The sequence below is a fragment of the Dermacentor silvarum genome, chromosome 2 (assembly GCF_013339745.2).
Source record: "Dermacentor silvarum isolate Dsil-2018 chromosome 2, BIME_Dsil_1.4, whole genome shotgun sequence".
NCBI lineage: Eukaryota > Metazoa > Arthropoda > Arachnida > Ixodida > Ixodidae > Dermacentor > Dermacentor silvarum.
The window spans coordinates 155302614-155319915 of NC_051155.1; the positions used below are offsets into that span (position 1 = coordinate 155302614).

At 47.1% G+C, this 17302-nt stretch overlaps 1 protein-coding gene across 1 annotated transcript in view; it reads left to right on the forward strand.

Moving 5' to 3' along the window:
* Window positions 1-17302, forward strand: part of LOC119440490 (hemocytin-like) — a 122921-nt gene that overhangs the window by 16408 nt on the left and 89211 nt on the right. The window contains exons 10-21 of the mRNA XM_049662939.1: window positions 3606-3894; window positions 3989-4072; window positions 5892-6198; window positions 7046-7216; window positions 10114-10339; window positions 11857-12090; window positions 12841-12966; window positions 13290-13528; window positions 14456-14648; window positions 14944-14947; window positions 15496-15770; window positions 16733-16863. Coding sequence (XP_049518896.1) covers window positions 3606-3894; window positions 3989-4072; window positions 5892-6198; window positions 7046-7216; window positions 10114-10339; window positions 11857-12090; window positions 12841-12966; window positions 13290-13528; window positions 14456-14648; window positions 14944-14947; window positions 15496-15770; window positions 16733-16863 — 2279 coding nt within the window. The remainder of the gene's footprint in view (window positions 1-3605; window positions 3895-3988; window positions 4073-5891; window positions 6199-7045; window positions 7217-10113; window positions 10340-11856; window positions 12091-12840; window positions 12967-13289; window positions 13529-14455; window positions 14649-14943; window positions 14948-15495; window positions 15771-16732; window positions 16864-17302) is intronic.

Below are 17302 nucleotides of genomic sequence, written 5' to 3' on the forward strand. Positions count from 1 at the left end.
ACTTATTCGTGCTAATATTGCGCAGCGACTCGAGAGATAAGTGAGGCTGACGTTAGCCAAGCGGTTCAAAGAAAAAAAGAGATTTAAGAAACACGGTGCGAGATACGATTTTAAGACCTGGGATGTTCGGCCGACACAGGCCTGACGACCGAACACTGCAGGTCTTAAAATCAGGTCTTGCACCGTGTTCTTTAAATCTCTTTTTTATTGGAATAGCTTGGCGTAACGTTAGCCGGGGCACCCTATGTATAAAGAAGAACGAAATATGATGTGCGAGTCAATCCTTCTTATCACTGCATGACAAAGGGATGTACTTTCTTGATGACATCTAGGGGTAACACTCAGTTCCTTCTGCTCATTCGTTTATTTTTCCGCACAAACTGCTCATCATGCTTTTATGCCATCGTAAGGCAACCTATGTCCTTCCACTTTAAAAGTTGTGCCAATGTTTTTTTTTTTTTGTTTTCTTTACTTTCACCCAGTCTTCCAGCATAAACGTTCAATTGCTAGTTGGAGTTCGTGTCGTGTGGGCTCCTTTCCATCCTCGTGGAAATTTCGCGCCGTAATTTAATCAGAAATTGGCAGCTTGAAAGCTTGTAAGTGATGGAGCGGGACTGTAGCGGATATGGCAAGTGCGCATTCGGAAGAAACTTCAGTATCTTGTGCCTCGGCTTTTTGTCGCCAAATTTTACGCACGTTACTATTAGCATCCAGCCGCGGTAACTTAGAAGCTATGGCATTTTAGTGTTTACTACGAGATGACAGTTTAGATTTTTTGCTACAGGGTTCACAAATGAATGGACACAGAACGCAAATAAATTTGGTGCACTTAGAGATTCTAGGGAACGCTTAAGAAACCTGGGTGGTCAAAACCAATTTGAAAAACTCCACGATGACATCCTTTCTAGGCTGCTGTACTGTGCAGCATCGAAATGCGAAAAAACAACAACAACACTGTTTTCGTTCGATAAGAGGGCAGTCGCTATTGGTGCATAGCTTTCCATTCACGGTTATTTAACGCTGTTATGTCAAAAATACAGAGTTGCGGTCTACTTTATCCGGTATGACTGGTGAAAAAAATTGCAACCTCATAACAATACCCAGTGAAAGAATAAACAAGCAACCGCCAACAATCTTAGCAGACTTCGTGCGCCCGATCGCAGCGCTCACTATAGAAGCGTGAGATGGTCTTCTCGCACTCCACTGAATTTCGCTCACCTTGCTTCCAATATACTTAAGATTGGACATTATACCTGAGTAACTGTACACTGATAAACAATGACAGCCATTCACACTATCTTGCAGATGTTATCAGAGCCTGGAATATATTTCTTGAATAACCGCTATCTGTCGTCGAATGAACCTTGCAGTCAATATCAGCGTTAAGTACACAGTGCGATCGACGCATGATCAGTCAAAAAAACATTAAACTCGTTCAGCGTTTGCACCGTCAGGATATAATGTACTATTGGCTTAATCGATTGAGAATCACTCACAGAACATACACGCTGCAGGTTCCATCCAGAACGCAAGCTGATGTCCCTTTAGCTGTCCTATCATAACGACCTTTACCGTTGTCACGGTGGCGCTCTTGTTTACGCGCATACATAAGCGCTTCCACAGCAACATTGGTTCTCCACAACAAGAGTAGAAAGTTACCTATCACGAAAGGGGTCAGGCAAGGAGACACAATCTCTCCAATGCTATTCACTGCATGCTTAGAAGTATTCAAGCTCTTAGACTGGGAAGCCTGAGGAGTGAGGATCAATGGCGAATATCTCAGCAACCTTCGGTTTGCAGATGACATTGTCCTATTCAGCAACAATGGGGATGAATTACAACAAATTATTGAGTACTTTCACAGAGAAAGTGTAAGAGTGGGGTTAAAGATTAATATGCGGAAGACAAAGATAATGTCCAATAGCCTGGCAAAGGAAACAAGAATTCAGGATTGCCAGTCAGCCTCTAGAGCCTGTAAAGGAGTACACTTATCTAGGTCAATTACTCACAGGGGACAGGGGACCTTGATCATGAGAAGTAAATTTACAGAAGAATAAAATTGGGCTGGAGTGCATACGGACAGGCATTACCAAATCCTGACGGGGAGCTTACCACTGTCGTTGAAAAGAAAAGTGTACAATCATTGCAAACATATGGGGCAGAAACTTGGAGGTTAACTAAGAAGCTCGAGAGCAAGTTAAGGACCGCACAAAAAGCGATGGAACGAAAAATGTTAGGCCTAATGCTAAGAGACAGGAAGAGAGCGGTGTAGATCAGACAGCAAAGGGGACAGCCGATATTCTAGTTGACATTAAGCGGAAAAAGTGGAGCTGGGCAGGCCATGTAATGCGTAGGATGGATAACCGGTGGACCATTAGAGTTACACAATGGATGCCAAGAGAAGGGAAGCGCGGTCGAGGACGGCAGAAAACTAGGTGGGGTGATATGAAGTTAGGAAATTTGCAGGCGCAAGTTGGAATCAGCTAGCACAAGACATGGGTAATTGGATTTCGCAGAGAGAGGCATTCGTCCTGCAGTGGGCATAAATATAAAGTGATGATGATGATGATGATGATGATGATGATGATGATAAGCGCTTCTGACACACCGACTAGCGCCTGCAAAACAGAGTTGCAAAAGTGGGCTTCTCCTCATATAGAAAGTTTTTGTGGAGAAGCCAGCTTTCAAGGCATCTACTACCAAAGTGCGGTCGTTTTCTAAACGTTACTGAGTTTTGCTCATGCAGTCTATCGCTAGCAAATATGGTTTAGCGCAATATGAAATTGAAAGAGAAAGCTCATCATGAGCGCAAAGAAAAAGAAGCGTCACAAGCTAATGTGCCCTATACCGCTCGTGTTGGTCAAAATGCGTTGGAATTGCGTTTCTTGCATTTGTACCCTGTATGTGAACGTTCATAGGGATGTTTAAAGAGTACAATATAGTCACATCGTTCACTTCAGATAACGCAAGAAGAAAGGAGGCAGAGAAACTACAGCGTTACTCAGTTTTACTAACTGCCAAACATCAATCAATCAATCAATCAATCAATCAATCAATCAATCAATCAATCAATCAATCAATCAATCAATCAATCAATCAATCAATCAATCAATCAATATTCATCTGTGCATTTTTGCTGACTCACAAGTCATTCAAACTAGCACAGTATCGAAACTTAGAGCGCAGGAAAAGACAATAGACGAATAAATGGACACACAGCACAAGCGCTCGTGTTGTGTATGCCTTTCTTTGTCTATCGTCTCTTTCTGCGCTATAAGCTTCGATACTGTGATGCGATACCAACTAGTCTACCTATGCATCCTATCCACGGCACGTTATACTTTTAGGTGGTCATTTTCTGATTTCAATTGTTTGCACATGATATTTTATTCGTTTTTCTGATTAAACACATTTCACGAATTTGAGTGTGGGCAGCTCTCGAAAGCTAGGCTAAATGTTTAAATATGTGACGACAGTGAATTGAGCGGCTCTTAAACAAATTGATTAATTTCTTACGGCTCTGTGTGGATATGTCTGTCTGTGTACGCTTGCCGTGTACTTCCATCGGTTCCCCGCCACATTACCGTATCCTCGGTCCGGTGCAGCGAGTGCAGAGAAGGCGAGTGGCAATGCACCACGAAGGAGTGTCCATCCCGGTGTGTGGCCAACGGCGACCCCTTCTACTCGACCTTTGACGGCCGGGCCTTCGAATTTAGGGGTCGATGCCCCTACTACTTAGTACGATCGCAGAATTTCAGCGTCGTCCAGGACATGGGTCACTGCCACAACGTCAAAGTACGCACCGGAAAAGGCCTCAGCGAGAACGCACTGGACTGTTCCAAGACGTCCACTGTGACCATCGCAGACAGCACTGTCATGCTCGCCCACGAAAAGGTGAGCAATTGCGCGTGGCACATCAGGCGTACAACGTATTCTATGTTTACCTGCACTCTAAACTAATAGTTTTTTTTCCTTTATATACTTGAAGGTATTCGTGAACGGCGAACAAGTTCAGCTTCCATTCTCTAGCGACATCGTGGTCGTATACAAGCCTTCCTCAGAAGTAACACAGGTGAGTGTAAGAAACAGATAACTAATAACGTATACATGTTGTCATTTCTGCCCGCCTAGTAACGAGACAAAAATCGGCCGCGGCTGCCGCAGTTCGATGGAGGTGAAATGCAAAAACGCCCGTGTACTTGCCTTGTAGTGCACGTTAAAGAACCTCAAGAAGTCAAAATTAATCCGGAGCCCTCCACTACGGCGTGCCTCATAATCAAAACTGGTTTTGGCCCGTAAAATTCCAGAAAGAAGAATAAACGAGCCAAAAATTAAACGCGCGCATAAAAAAAAAAAAAAAACCGGGAAGAAACTATCAACGATGATTGTCAATGTATGCAAATAACCAAGCGCTTTTAGAAAGCATTTTGCTTTATTAAAGTAATGATGTGCTTGAAGGCATATTTGATTACAGTGAGGACATTTACGTAACGCTTATTGTTTTGTTTCGTAATTCCGTACAGAACAGAGCCGCTAACCAGTACACCTGTAGTGGTAGTATACGTGACTATACATATAAGCTGTTTCGTCCACTGATCTCTACATACATAGTGCAGGTCAGTGGTTTCTTCACATGCGTGTTGTGCCCAAGGACGAAAAAAAAAAAAACATTGCTTCGTTGTCTCCAACTGCGCAAACACCTGCTTGAAAGGCGTTCGCTCCGAAATTTCTTAGTGTTCCAAATTGTTACATTTGTTCATAGAATATTTCAACAATTCAACGTAAGAATCTGGATCACATATCAAATTCGAACGCCTTGACAAATGTGAAACTGCAGGTGTAAACATTGTTTTTTTTTTAACATTTGCAGCTGGCATTGACCTCATTCGAAGCCTAGTTCGCGGTTTGTTTGCAGTCACATGACCGGTGCGTCGCAACCGTGCAGCAGATGTGGCGTACGACAAGCAGGGAGGCGTAGGCACGGAACAGCATGAATGACAGTGAATTTCATGTCTGCCACAAAAGAAAATATAAATCACAAACAGAAAAGAAAAGAAAGTCAAATAAAGCTGCACCACCAGGGTTTGCAGCTCATCGTATTATTTTCTGAAACTACCATTTGCCATGGAAGGGAAAAGCAACCGCTGGAATAATCTTCCCCTTGCCCATTACCTTTCTGATGAATGGATTTAATACCTCATCTCAAGTTTTTTTCTAAAGTAAGCATAAAAATAAAATAAGAATAATCGTATATATATATATATATATATATATATATATATATATATATATATACCTACCTTACAATAGTGGTGAGTATTCTTTACTCCCTGAAATGTAAAACTAAGAAAAAAAGAACTGGCGTGCACATTCCGAGTTCAGTAAAACAGTGCTGGTGAACCACGAGTTTCTGCAGTGCCGGCCAGTATTTATAGCAGACATACTGACAATTCTGCTATCTCTTTCTCTTGAGGAAACGGGAACAATGATTCCTTGCGTTAAGAGTGCAATCACGGTGATGGGATTGATGAATGAAAAGCAGGAGGCACATGGTGCGAAACGTCATAATGCTCCTTCCCTAAGCGGCTCTGCCTGTCGTACCCACATCCGCTGCACGGTTATTGCCACGCCGGTCATGTGTCTTCAAACCAACAGCAAACTAGTGCTTTGAACAAAGTTACTGCCAGCTGCGACTGTCAACAAGGGAGAAAAAAAAAAAAGAATGGAAAACCCAAACCTGCGTTTTCCTGTTTGCTAGTGAGTGGAAACTCGACATGTGATTGAGACTCGCGCGCTGAATTTCTCATTCACAGCACGACAGATGTGCTAAGGATAAATTTCAGAGTCCTACCGTGCGTCTCCTGCTTGAGTCGTCCGCGGCTTCCTCGCAGGCCTCGTTCTCCAACGGCGTCGTGCTCCAATGGAACAGGAGAGGGCGCCTGCACATCGACAGCCCCGCCAGCTTGAGCGGCCAGCTGCAGGGTCTGTGCGGCACCAACAACCGGAACCAGAAGGACGACTTCCTCACGCCGGCGGGCGACGTGGAAGGAAGCGTGCGAGCGTTCGTCGACAAGTGGAAGGTGGACGCGTCTTGCGACGAGGAGGAGGGTATCGAGGAGCACCCGTGCGAGCGGTCGCCGCAGAGGGCGTCGCGGGCCAAGACGCTCTGCAAGGAGATCCACGGGGACGCTTTCAAAGGTGTGGGTTCATGCCGTGCATTGGTTGCCCGCGCGCCCTTTTACTGCATGCACGGATCACAACAAACATCCTCGCAAACGGCAACAGCTTGTAACGATTTGCTGTTGAATAGACTGCATTCTCGGCATAATGAATATATTTTGTCAGAGAGAATTATTTGTTGAAGTTCTACCACGTGTATGAGATGTCGCTCGTGTTTCTGTTTGCATTTTGTTCAGTAATTTAATTAAAGGGTTCTTATAGTCGTACTTGTGATCGCGCTTGTGTTTGATTTCTAATAGTGAATAGCGAAAATAAAAGACAAGGAAGTGAATAGCGAAAATAAAAGACAAGGAAAAGGAAAACTAGCTTGGCCTTGGCCGTACACAAGTACCTTCTTCTATACGTATATTGTTTAGCGCTCCAGTCTCCACGTTTCGGGGCTTCGCCGGCGGTTTGTGCCCTCTATAGTCCACCAGCTTACCAGACTTCTACTTAAGCAAAAATAAGCTTTGTATTGACATCCCTACCGATTCTAAAGCTTTCTTCATTCTTATAAATGAAACACAGCTAGCTTTCTCTCGTGGTTGGTACGTACTGTTGGTACGTACACTGCTACACTGCCCTTGTAGTATAGGAAGCATAAGTATCACCCTCTGGTCACGCCAGGAACAACTGATAACTACATGCATAAGCGCCAACAGAAGTAGTATACACCATCATAGACTGAAATGTTAGCTTTCACGCTTGGCCATTGCGTGGTCACGCACTCTGTGGCGCTACAGACTTCTGAGACAGCGATCGAGATGCAAAAGCAGAGGCACCGAACGGCTTCTGCTTGACCCGATTTGTCGCTGTGTCGTCTCAGAATGCCAGCAGCTGGTGGACCCGGAGCCGTACTACAAGGCGTGCCTGCACCAGACGTGCGCCTGCCGAGGAGCGTTGAAGGACTGCGTGTGCCCATCGCTGGCCGAGTACGCGGCCGAGTGTGCCCGGAAGGGCCGCCTCACCAAATGGCGCCATCACGTGTCCCTATGCAGTGAGTACCTCCCACATCCACTTTTGCTCCTTTTGCTCCCGTATGTCACTTTATATAAAGTTACTTATTTGAATGTATAATGTAGGCGTTTCTCAAGTTTTCTTTTATCGAGAAGAAAAGAAGCGCTTACGGGAGAGAGAGAGAGAGAGAGAGAGAGAGAGAGAGAGAGAGAGAGAGAGAGAGAGAGAGAGAATACACTTTAATAAAAAGAGCACGCGAGCGTAGGTAGCTCCCCCGCTCTGCAGTGGGTGGTCCCCTCAGTCCAGGAGTCCAGCGGCCTTAGCTGCCCTTCTCGCTCGGTTGACCAGGTTGAGCTGGTCCGTCGAGTCGGAGCTGGACAGCGCTGCTTCCCATTGCCGTGTGGTGGGGCGTGTTATGGGTGTTAGCTGTGGTGTGTTTGCGCAAGCCCATACCATGTGGTAAAGTGTTGCACATTGATCACAGTGTGGACATTTATAGGAATACAGCGCAGGGTGTATGGCGTGGTAAAGACTCAAATGTGAAAATGTGTTTGTTTGGAGTTTTCGCCATATTACGGCCTCCTCTCGCGTCAGAGAATTATAAGGTGGGGGTAGTGTTCTTCGTGAAAGGCGATAGTGTTGTAGGATGTGAGTGTAGGTTAATGGTATGGGCTCTGGTTGGAACTGCTCGGCGCGGTCATCTCGCGGCTCCCGGTGTGCATGCGCTCGGGCGTAGGCGTGTGCTTGCTGATTGCCGCGTAAGGACTCATGCCCCGGAGTCCACACGATTTGTATGTATGGTGGCAGCTGGTGCGCTCCATTCAGAATGCGATGTGCAGCCCTGGAAATTTTGGCCCTGGAGTAATTTCTGCATGCCGTCTGAGAGTCCGTCAGAACTATGACGCAATCCCACTGCGGTCTCGTCGTGATGGCTAACGCTATTGCTAGTTCCTCTGCCTCCGCAGCGCTCACTATGGAAACCGACGATGCATTTATTTCGGTCCCGTGATTGTCGACTAGGCTGGTGACGAATGCGGTGCTTCTTGCGGTGCTGGCTGCGTCTACGTACAAGACATTGGGGTGGTTTCCATACTTTCTCGCGAGCGCCTGCGCTCGGGCTTGTCTCCGTCCGATGTGGAAGTTTGGGTGCATGTTCCTGGGAATCGGTGAGACGTACATAGTTTCTTGTATTCGTGTTGGGATTTTGGTGAGTGCGCTGGTCTTCCGTACGGAATATCCAAGACGTTCCAAGACGCAGCGTCCCGCTATTGTGCGTAGTAGTCTTTCCTTCTGGCTTACCAGGTGGGCCTCTATGATTTCCCGTGCGTTGTTGTACACCCCTGTCTCCTCGAGGCGAAAAGTAGCCGTTCCGGGTGGGAGTCCGAGCGCTTGCTTATACGCCTTGCGTATCAGCCGGTCGAGTACCTCCACTTCCGCGTTCCTTAAATTTAAATATGGTGCCGAGTACGCAATGCGGCTCACAATCAGAGCCTGCACTAATCGAATAAGGTCCTGTTACTTGAGTCCCCTCTTCCTGCTAGTAATTCGTTGAATCATGCGCAAGATCTGCGTGGTCGTGTGTTGTAGCTTCTGTATGGCGTATCCTCCGCCCCCGTCCTTTTGTAAGTGTAAGCCGAGGATCCGAAGTCTGTCTACCTTGGTAATCTCTCTAGGACCTATTCGCAGGTGGATGGTTGGTGCCGGGGCTGTTGATCGTCCTCGTGAGCGCTTCTCGATTATGAGGAGCTCCGACTTCTCCGGCGCGCATTGCAGTCTGCATGCCTCCGCATAACTTGCTACGACGTCTACTGCCTCCTGTAATGCCTCTTGTTGTTCTCCTATGGACCCTCCGACCGTCCATATCGTGATGTCGTCTGCATACAAGGCATGTCTGATCCCCGGTATTTTCTCGAGTTGGACTGGGAGTTTCATCATGGTCACATTGAAAAGTATCGGTGACAGCACTGCTCCTTGTGGCATTCCTCTGTTAGGTGTGTCTATTCGCTGTGACCTCACATTTCCCAGCCCTATTGTGGCTGTGCGATCAGTGAGAAAAGCCCTCACGTAGCTGTACGTTCGTCGGCCGCAATTCGTGTCACTGAGATTGGATAGTATGGCTTCGTGCCCCACGTTGTCAAAGGCTCCCTTTAGGTCTAGTGCGAGAATTGCTTTTGGGCAGCACGGCGTTGCTGCAGTCAGTACTTCCTCTTTGAGCTGCAGAAGCACGTCTTGCGTTGACAAGTTGGGTCGAAAACCAAACATCGTGTTCGGCATCAGTTGACGTTCTTCGCGATGCGTCTGTAGCCTGTCTAAGATAACACGTTCCATCAATTTACCGAGGCAAGACGTAAGCGAAATGGGTCTTAGGTTCTCCAGGCAGGGTGTTTTTCCTGGCTTTGGTATCAGTGTAATCTCCGCATGCTTGAATTCCGGGGGTAAGGTCCCTCTGCTTCAGTGTGAATTTAAGAGTTCCAGTATTGCCTGCACGGTTGAATCATCCAGGTTACGTAGCAACTTGTTGGTGATTCCGTCCTTGCCAGGAGTGGTGTTTCGAGTGAGTCTTGTGATCGCTCGTGTCAGCTCGGAACGGGTTATGTCCCGGTCGAGCTCGCTGTTTTCCAGTCCGGCGTAGTCAGGCGCTGGCTTTGCACCAAGTATCGGCTGGCCAATATATTTGCTTTGTAAGGCACACAATAGCTGATCGTCTGTGCCTCCGAAGTTGTGTAGTACTCGGCTCATCGTGTGCTTGCTTTCTCTCTTGCTCTGGGTCGCGCTTACGGGATGTGCAACACTGAAATTTTTAGGAGAACAATTCGTCTAAGAGCTACTCCGTTATAAGCTGAAATGTAATCCGAGCTCTGTTATGACTTTTGAAAAGGGGAGACGCTGTCGTCATGTCTTGCCTGATCGTGTAACTCGATGCTGAACCTTCCACAGGTGTCAGATGCCCGAACGATATGAGGTGGACCGAGTGCGCGCGGCAGAAGAGCTGCTTCGAAGTGGCGCTGGGCGAGATGGCGAACTCGACGTGTGTCGAAGGCTGCGTATGCAAGGACGGCTACCAAAAGGACGAGCTATGCTTGCCAGCGGACTACTGCCCGTGCTTTTACAAGCATAAGCAATACGCTCCGGGCAGCATGCACAGGAGGAACGGCCAACTATGGTAAGGTTATGACAGCCTATATGACAGCCTAAGCAGCCGGAAGTCCACCACTCATTGTGTAGCTGTTTCGCTCACAGCATGTTATATCACCAAGAGCTGGAGAATAATGTCCCGTTGTAGTTACGGTGAAGAACGCAGTAGCAAAAGTGTGAATCACGAAAACAAACTCTTTATTGGGTGAACTTGTGCCCAAAAAAGCATGGGACACTCAAAGCACAACGATTGCGCCCAGCACAGTCGCCGATCGTCGAAATCTGATCTGCGGGTCAAGTGCGTCTGCTTTTAGGCATGACTCGTCGAACGTTCCAGCGTAATCGCTTGTGTAAGCGTGCCTTCCGGAAAGTACCACACAGTTCGTGTCGCGCATACAATCTGATTGCTTAAATTTTGGCGAGAACATACAGCACAGATGGAATCAACGATAACTTTCGGGCAAGTCCCAAAACATGCAGGTGTGTCTTGCGCTGAGCAATAACTTTAAGTTAGGGGGTGAAATGCAGTCCCTGGAAAAAAGGATAAATGAGTACATCTGTCAATATTTTGATTTTTCTTCATCGGCGTCGTCACTTTGTTGCACTGTGCACAGCAAACATAATGATAGCACGTTCTACTATCTACGGGTGAAACCTACAGAGAAAGAAAGAGGAGCGAAAGCGAGAGAGAGACAGAGAGAGAGAGAGAGTTTAATTAGAGCTGACTCAGCCTCCAGAACAATATACAGGGCTTGCTACTTCAGATGGGATGTTTGAACTGGCATAAAGAGAAAAGAACGGGAAATAAAAATACCTAGTAGACATCAGAAGAGGTAACGGGCTCGCGCGCAGTAGTCGTGTCGGTGTACTTATGCAAGAACGAAACACTTCTTAGGTAATACGTAAGCTAGGGTGCTTCGGATCTTTGACGACATCACAAGGAGAGACCTAAGGCCCTTACAAACAAAGAAGGATGCTGATAAGGGAGGCGTAACGCTAGCCCTTTTCATGTTTTCCTTACGGTGCGCTTGACTTGCATATAAAGTTCTACCCCAATCGCGCTACGACACACTTTGATCTCAGAGCCACATGCCAAGGCAAATCCCTTATGTGGAAGTCCGCAAGGTGGAGTAAGGGTAACAAAAGGGAAACGTTGTAGCTTTGTAGCTTCGTGATACAGTTGGATGGATGACAATTCTCTCTTTCGGAAACCTTCTTCCATCTTGTGGGCTTCCACTGAACTGATTTGCTATATTCAGCGTCCCTATGTTTCGACTTGTCGATTATTCGGCTTTGCTCTGCTAGCGTCCTGGTTAGATCAGCTGGTAGAACGACCGTCCCGGAAAAGCGTTTGTCCCGGCTTCGATCCCCAGACCAGGACGAATTTTTCTTCAACTGCGCAACTTTCTTTCTGAGAAACCCGTATGGTGCCAATTTTTCCTATCAAGAGCCATGCGCTCTGTGTTCTTTCGCTGAGCACCGTACTCCTTGTGACACTTCTCTGTTTATCCCATCTTCTGACTCGGCGCGGCTATTTGGTTGCAGCGAGTGTGACAATGGCGAGTGGGAGTGCTCCGACGAAGAGGGCGGAAGTGGCGGGCAAGTTCCCGACTCGCCGGCGCCCAGCGTCTTCGAAGAGGGCCCCCCGTCACAGCAGTGCGCCCACGACGAGAACTCCGAGTACACGGAGTGCCTGGACGCCTGTCCTGTGACTTGCGACAATGTCAACGCAGCCGTGTTGTGCGGCGTTAGCAACAACGAGTGCCACCCTGGCTGTCGGTAAGATATCACAGCACGCGGCCATCGCAAGCTACGGGAAAAAAATAAATGAAATAAAATGAAAAAAGAAGGGTTGTGGATTTGGGCTAGTTGGCAGACATCGCGAATGTGAGAATAAAGAGCTAGGCCGAAGCTAACTAGATCGACAAAACTAAGTACTTTCGTCCACTTTGTTCATCCTGGCTTCACGCTATCACGTTTTAAAACCTAAGGGGCTGCCGAAAGGCTATATCACTTCACGAGAAACTTCAGTCGCCAACGCACGAGCAAGAAAACATTCTACATACAAAGAGTGCAACTTGCTTTCGCGATGAGAAAACCCACGAGAACTTCTACACTGTTGATAGAAATATGTACGAATTGTTCTGGTGGCGACATTTACATTTGCTTAAGCACATCTAAATGGTTAAGCTCCGTTCACCTTCCCCTGCAGTTTCAATATAGCATAAGGCTTGTCTTGCGTTCAGTTAGATGATTGCAGGTGCATTTGCTTCCAGTAGTACGAAATCTCAAAACTGAAACCGAACCCTAAGCAAGATCTAAAAGACAGCTTTTCGCTCTGTACCCCACTGCACCGTAATTAATTTCCATCGAATTCAAAAAGAATAGCGATAAACCCCGCCTTACAGAATATGTATGTGTGCATCGTTCCATAGTTTTCGGAGACGGGTTTTGCTTTTGCTGTAGCGAGCTGCTTGCGGGCTGTCTTACGTCACTGAATAACCACTAGCGTCTTGTGCACCTCCACAGATGCAAACTTGGGTTCGTACTGCAGCCTTCGACCAACAGCTGTGTCCCCCAGAGTGAATGTGGCTGCAAGCACGGCGGTAAGGTCTTCCCGCCGAGCTCGGAGATCCAAAGGGACTGCAACAAGTGGTAAGTGTCCAAGTAATCGGACCCTGGGGTTATTTAAGTGCATGGTGTAACAGTAAAAGAAAATATGAAGTCACTGTTTGTTTACCTTCGCCCTGATCAGAGCGACAAATCAATCAATCAATCAATCAATCAATCAATCAATCAATCAATCAATCAATCAATCAATCAATCAATCAATCAATCAATCAATCCTTTGAAAAAGGTGCCGGCGTTCTCGCGCCTAAATCACTTCGAAATTCCTGCCACGGGATTGGTTTTCTTATGATGAAGTAAATTGACTCGAAAGTTGAAAGCATCCGATATGTTCCTTCTCCTCGGAACAGTACTTGCAGCGGAGGCCTGTGGGACTGCGACAACAAGGACTGCCCGGGAGTGTGCACCGCCTGGGGCGAGTCGCACTTCAACTCGTTCGACGGGCACATCTACGATTTCCGCTCGGACTGCGAACTGATGATGGCCAAAGGGAGATTGTCCGACGGCAGTCAATTCGAGGTCACTGTGCAGAGCGTGCCCTGCGCCGCGGGAGACAACGTGTGCAAGAGGACGACCAGGATCGTTGCCCGTGAGTTGTTGCACGCGCCGTGGTGAAACCTAGTATATATGCTTAAGGTGACAATCACACTATTACTGCGATGCACAGCAAGACCTGCGGGACAGATGTCGGTGCTCGAGCGATATCGCCGAGCCTTGACAATGGAAATGCTTCAGGCGCCCATAACAGGCAACTAAGATGATGCATGTGATAGCGCGGAGTCCGTAGCCTTGCAAAAAAGTAATCTTTTATTTTATATTCGATTAATGACGCGATTTCTGTTCTTTTTGTCGCGTCATCATTCCTGTGACTTGACAATGCACCATCTAGACTGAATATTGTCGAGAGACAGCCACATCTGCATGACAAAAAGGGAATACGCTTAGTTAGGATTGGGCCTGCTGGCCGGGGGAGTCGCGACGGTGAAGCTTCTTGCTGGTAAGCGGATGATGCTCCCCTTACTACTTTGACGATGTTTCTTGTACTTCTCAATAGTCATGTTCGTGGCAGTAATGTTACGTAATGTACACGTATTAGTCATAATCACTATGTGTTGCCGATTATTATGGCGTCCGTGGCATGCATCTATAAAATAATTAACGAAGGCTAAATGGAACTAACGCAGGCCTCGTGGCGGCAAGTGACCGAATACTGTCGCACGTGATTTCGCATGTGCGTAGAAGGGTACACTTGTGTGCGGTTCATGTCGCACTGATCAAAGCTCAATTTAGGGCTAACTTAACATTTGACTCAATCAAGTCAATAAATAAATAAATAAATCCACAAGTTATTGTTGTCGATTTATTGTTTAAGTGGATTGTCTGCAAGACGTTTCTCATTCATTGCAAACTTTGTGTGACGATGTATAAAATAATTCGATCTTCCAAGCAAATAGATATTGGGCCGTACTAATATTATCTGCCATAAGTTTATGAGTAACGTTTTTACTTGTTCTAGGCGGCCAGGAGCTGGTTACACTGGGCGCCTCTAAAAATCTGCCTGTCCGTGAGATTTGGTCCGGGCTACCTGCTACGGGAGACTACTCTACATGTGACAGTGTTCACCGACGTCGGTCTCATTGTGCAATGGGACAAAGGAACTACCGTGTCTTTGGCCGTGCAGCCTACTTGGAGGGGAAGGGTAAGGAAATGTGCCATCGATTAACTGGCCGATAGATCGATCCCAATGGCTGATGTGGTCGGTGATGAGGTTGTGGTGGAATTCTAGCCACCATAATGAGGTCGGTGACGTTGGCAACTAATGTGTCGCCAGCCTCTCCACAACAAAAAATGACTGAACAAGGATAGAATCAGATTAATTTACCTCATTGTAGCAATGAAAGCAATCAAGCACTTTTTGTCATAGCGCGCGTTGGGGCAGTGAGTTGCAGAAAGCTACAACGAACACAAATATACGGACCGACCAACATTGCAACGTGCTTCCAGGCTGGTGGGCTGCCAATATAGACATGTGGAACACAGAAACGGAATTTATAAATTCACCATGACACTTATGGGTTTGCCAATCTTTTTTGTTTGTGCGAAAGAGTTGCTGAGGTCTCGAACGAGCAACGGCAAATAGGCTAAATGTTTCGCATTGCCGGCTATACTTTGCTTCGCCCTGAGCCTTAACCGGCAACATTGGTTTGTATTGATCGTAAAGAAAAGAAATAACGAGATAGAGCGTATCCGCTAAGTGTTAGCTACGGTTGCTGAGTCTGAACCCGAAACGAAGTTACCTCTTCAGCATATATCATACATGGACATACCCGCTCTTCAAAAAAAAAAAAAAAAGAAAAAAAAGAAAACAAAAAAAAAAACGAAAAAAAAACCATGCATATTGTACAAGCTGAACACAAACTTGCGCAATAATTACACCGCCTATTTCAGGTTCATATATTTCTTGAGTCGGATATTTACCTAGCCTGCGGATTCCGCGTGCTAGTTGAACGGGGAGCACGTAAGCCTTTTTCGACCTCTTGTCGCCTTTCGTGGCAGGTCAAAGGGCTGTGCGGCAACTTCGATGGCGACCAGGCCAACGACTTCCAGACGCCCTCCGGCGGCGTCGCAGAAGGAGACGCCCGCGTCTTTGGAGACACCTGGAAGCTGCAGGAGGCGTGCCGCAACAACATCTCGTTCACTGGCGACGGCCACGAGGTGTGCGAGCACAGGCCGCATCGCACCGTTTGGGCCACGCAACGCTGCGAGGTGCTCAGGTCACCTCTGTTCGAGCCTTGCCACATGGAAGTGGACGTCGAGCCTTACTTCGAGAGGTACGTCGGATGCAGCTCTTTTTTTTTTTTTTCTTGTTCTTGAGGAAATTTTGGTGACCGTATAGTGGTGGTTTACGTAGTAGTAGGTATGTAGCAGGCAAGTTCGACTGGTAATCTAGGCAGGAAATTTTTACGGCTGAGGTTATCTTGCGCTGTTGCCGAGGCACGTCACCAAACGCCTTAGAAAAGCCTACAAGGCGGCGTTACAGCTCCTTGCGAGAAAGGGTTTCTGTGAGGTGTCAGGTTCGAGTGTACTGCTGAACAAAGACGAGAGGGGCCGGCCGACCCCCCCAACATTTCTTCCTTCATCGCCTCTCCCCCTCTTCTTATCGCTCCCTACCGCCAAGTACCTGGGGGCGCTCGTGCAATACCAGTTAAAATGGAGAATCATGTTCTCCTTCCAAAACCGAAATATCCCGGCGTCGACCTTTAAAGCACATAGCTGAGCCCCTGTGCTTGGTAGCCCTGTTGACGTCAACTGAAACAGAAAAGTTGCAAGCAAGTCGCGTCATAAATACAGCTGAGCCGCCAAATATTGGCGACTTGTTGTTACGGAACCTCTTGAAAGGGCTAAGGCATAAATACACATGATCCCAACGTCTCCTTAGGAACGCAACGAACCTATTACACGAGCCTCTGAGAAACCCGTACAGGTTTCCTGCAGCTTCGTCCTACGCTTTTACGGACGGCGGTTTTCCCCTACTCATGCACCCCTGATCGAATTGGCACGCATTGTTCCAACTACTAAACCAGTGATAATTATTTTGCCAAAGTCCCACAAAAGAGACAACCGCTGTATGTCCAGGACAACAAATAACATGACACTTTTGTTGATTGATACTCTGTGGATGCTTTTTCAAGAGTAATAGTGTCCGTAAAATGTTTGATTTGCACGCGCTTCGTAATTTGTTCGTCCTCCTCCTCCTTCACCCCGTTTCACGTCGGTCTCACTCAATTTTCAGGTGCGTGCAAGACGTGTGCGGCTGCGATTCGGGCGGCGACTGCGAATGCCTCTGCACCAACATCGCGGCCTACGCCCACGAATGCAGCGCGCAGGGCATCCACATCAAGTGGCGGTCGCAGTCACTTTGCCGTGAGTGACTGTGCGCATTGAAATTGTTCCGTTCCTGGTTCCTCACTTCACTTCTTGTATCCCAATTGAACCCTTCTGAATTCGCCTTTCAAGTAATTAAAAACAAAGCTATCAGCGGTATTCTGGAATGAATTGATGTTGTTTTACTATGAACTGTCATTAATGACACATTAGGCGTAGTGCGTGCGTACGTGAGGCACCGGCGGTCCACATTATTCGCGCCTTTTTATTATAATTATTTAAACACATCATACTTCTTTATATCAGCATGTGCTACACTATCTCTCTCGAAGCCGCAAGCTCATAACCCGTCCTCTAAGCAAGTGGTCGAACAAGGAATGTCGCTTGAGCCAACGTTTCGACACGGGGACTTGATTCCTTGTCGTCCCCTTGTCTAAACGTTGGCTGCAGCGACATTTCTTGCTCGGCCACTGTCAAT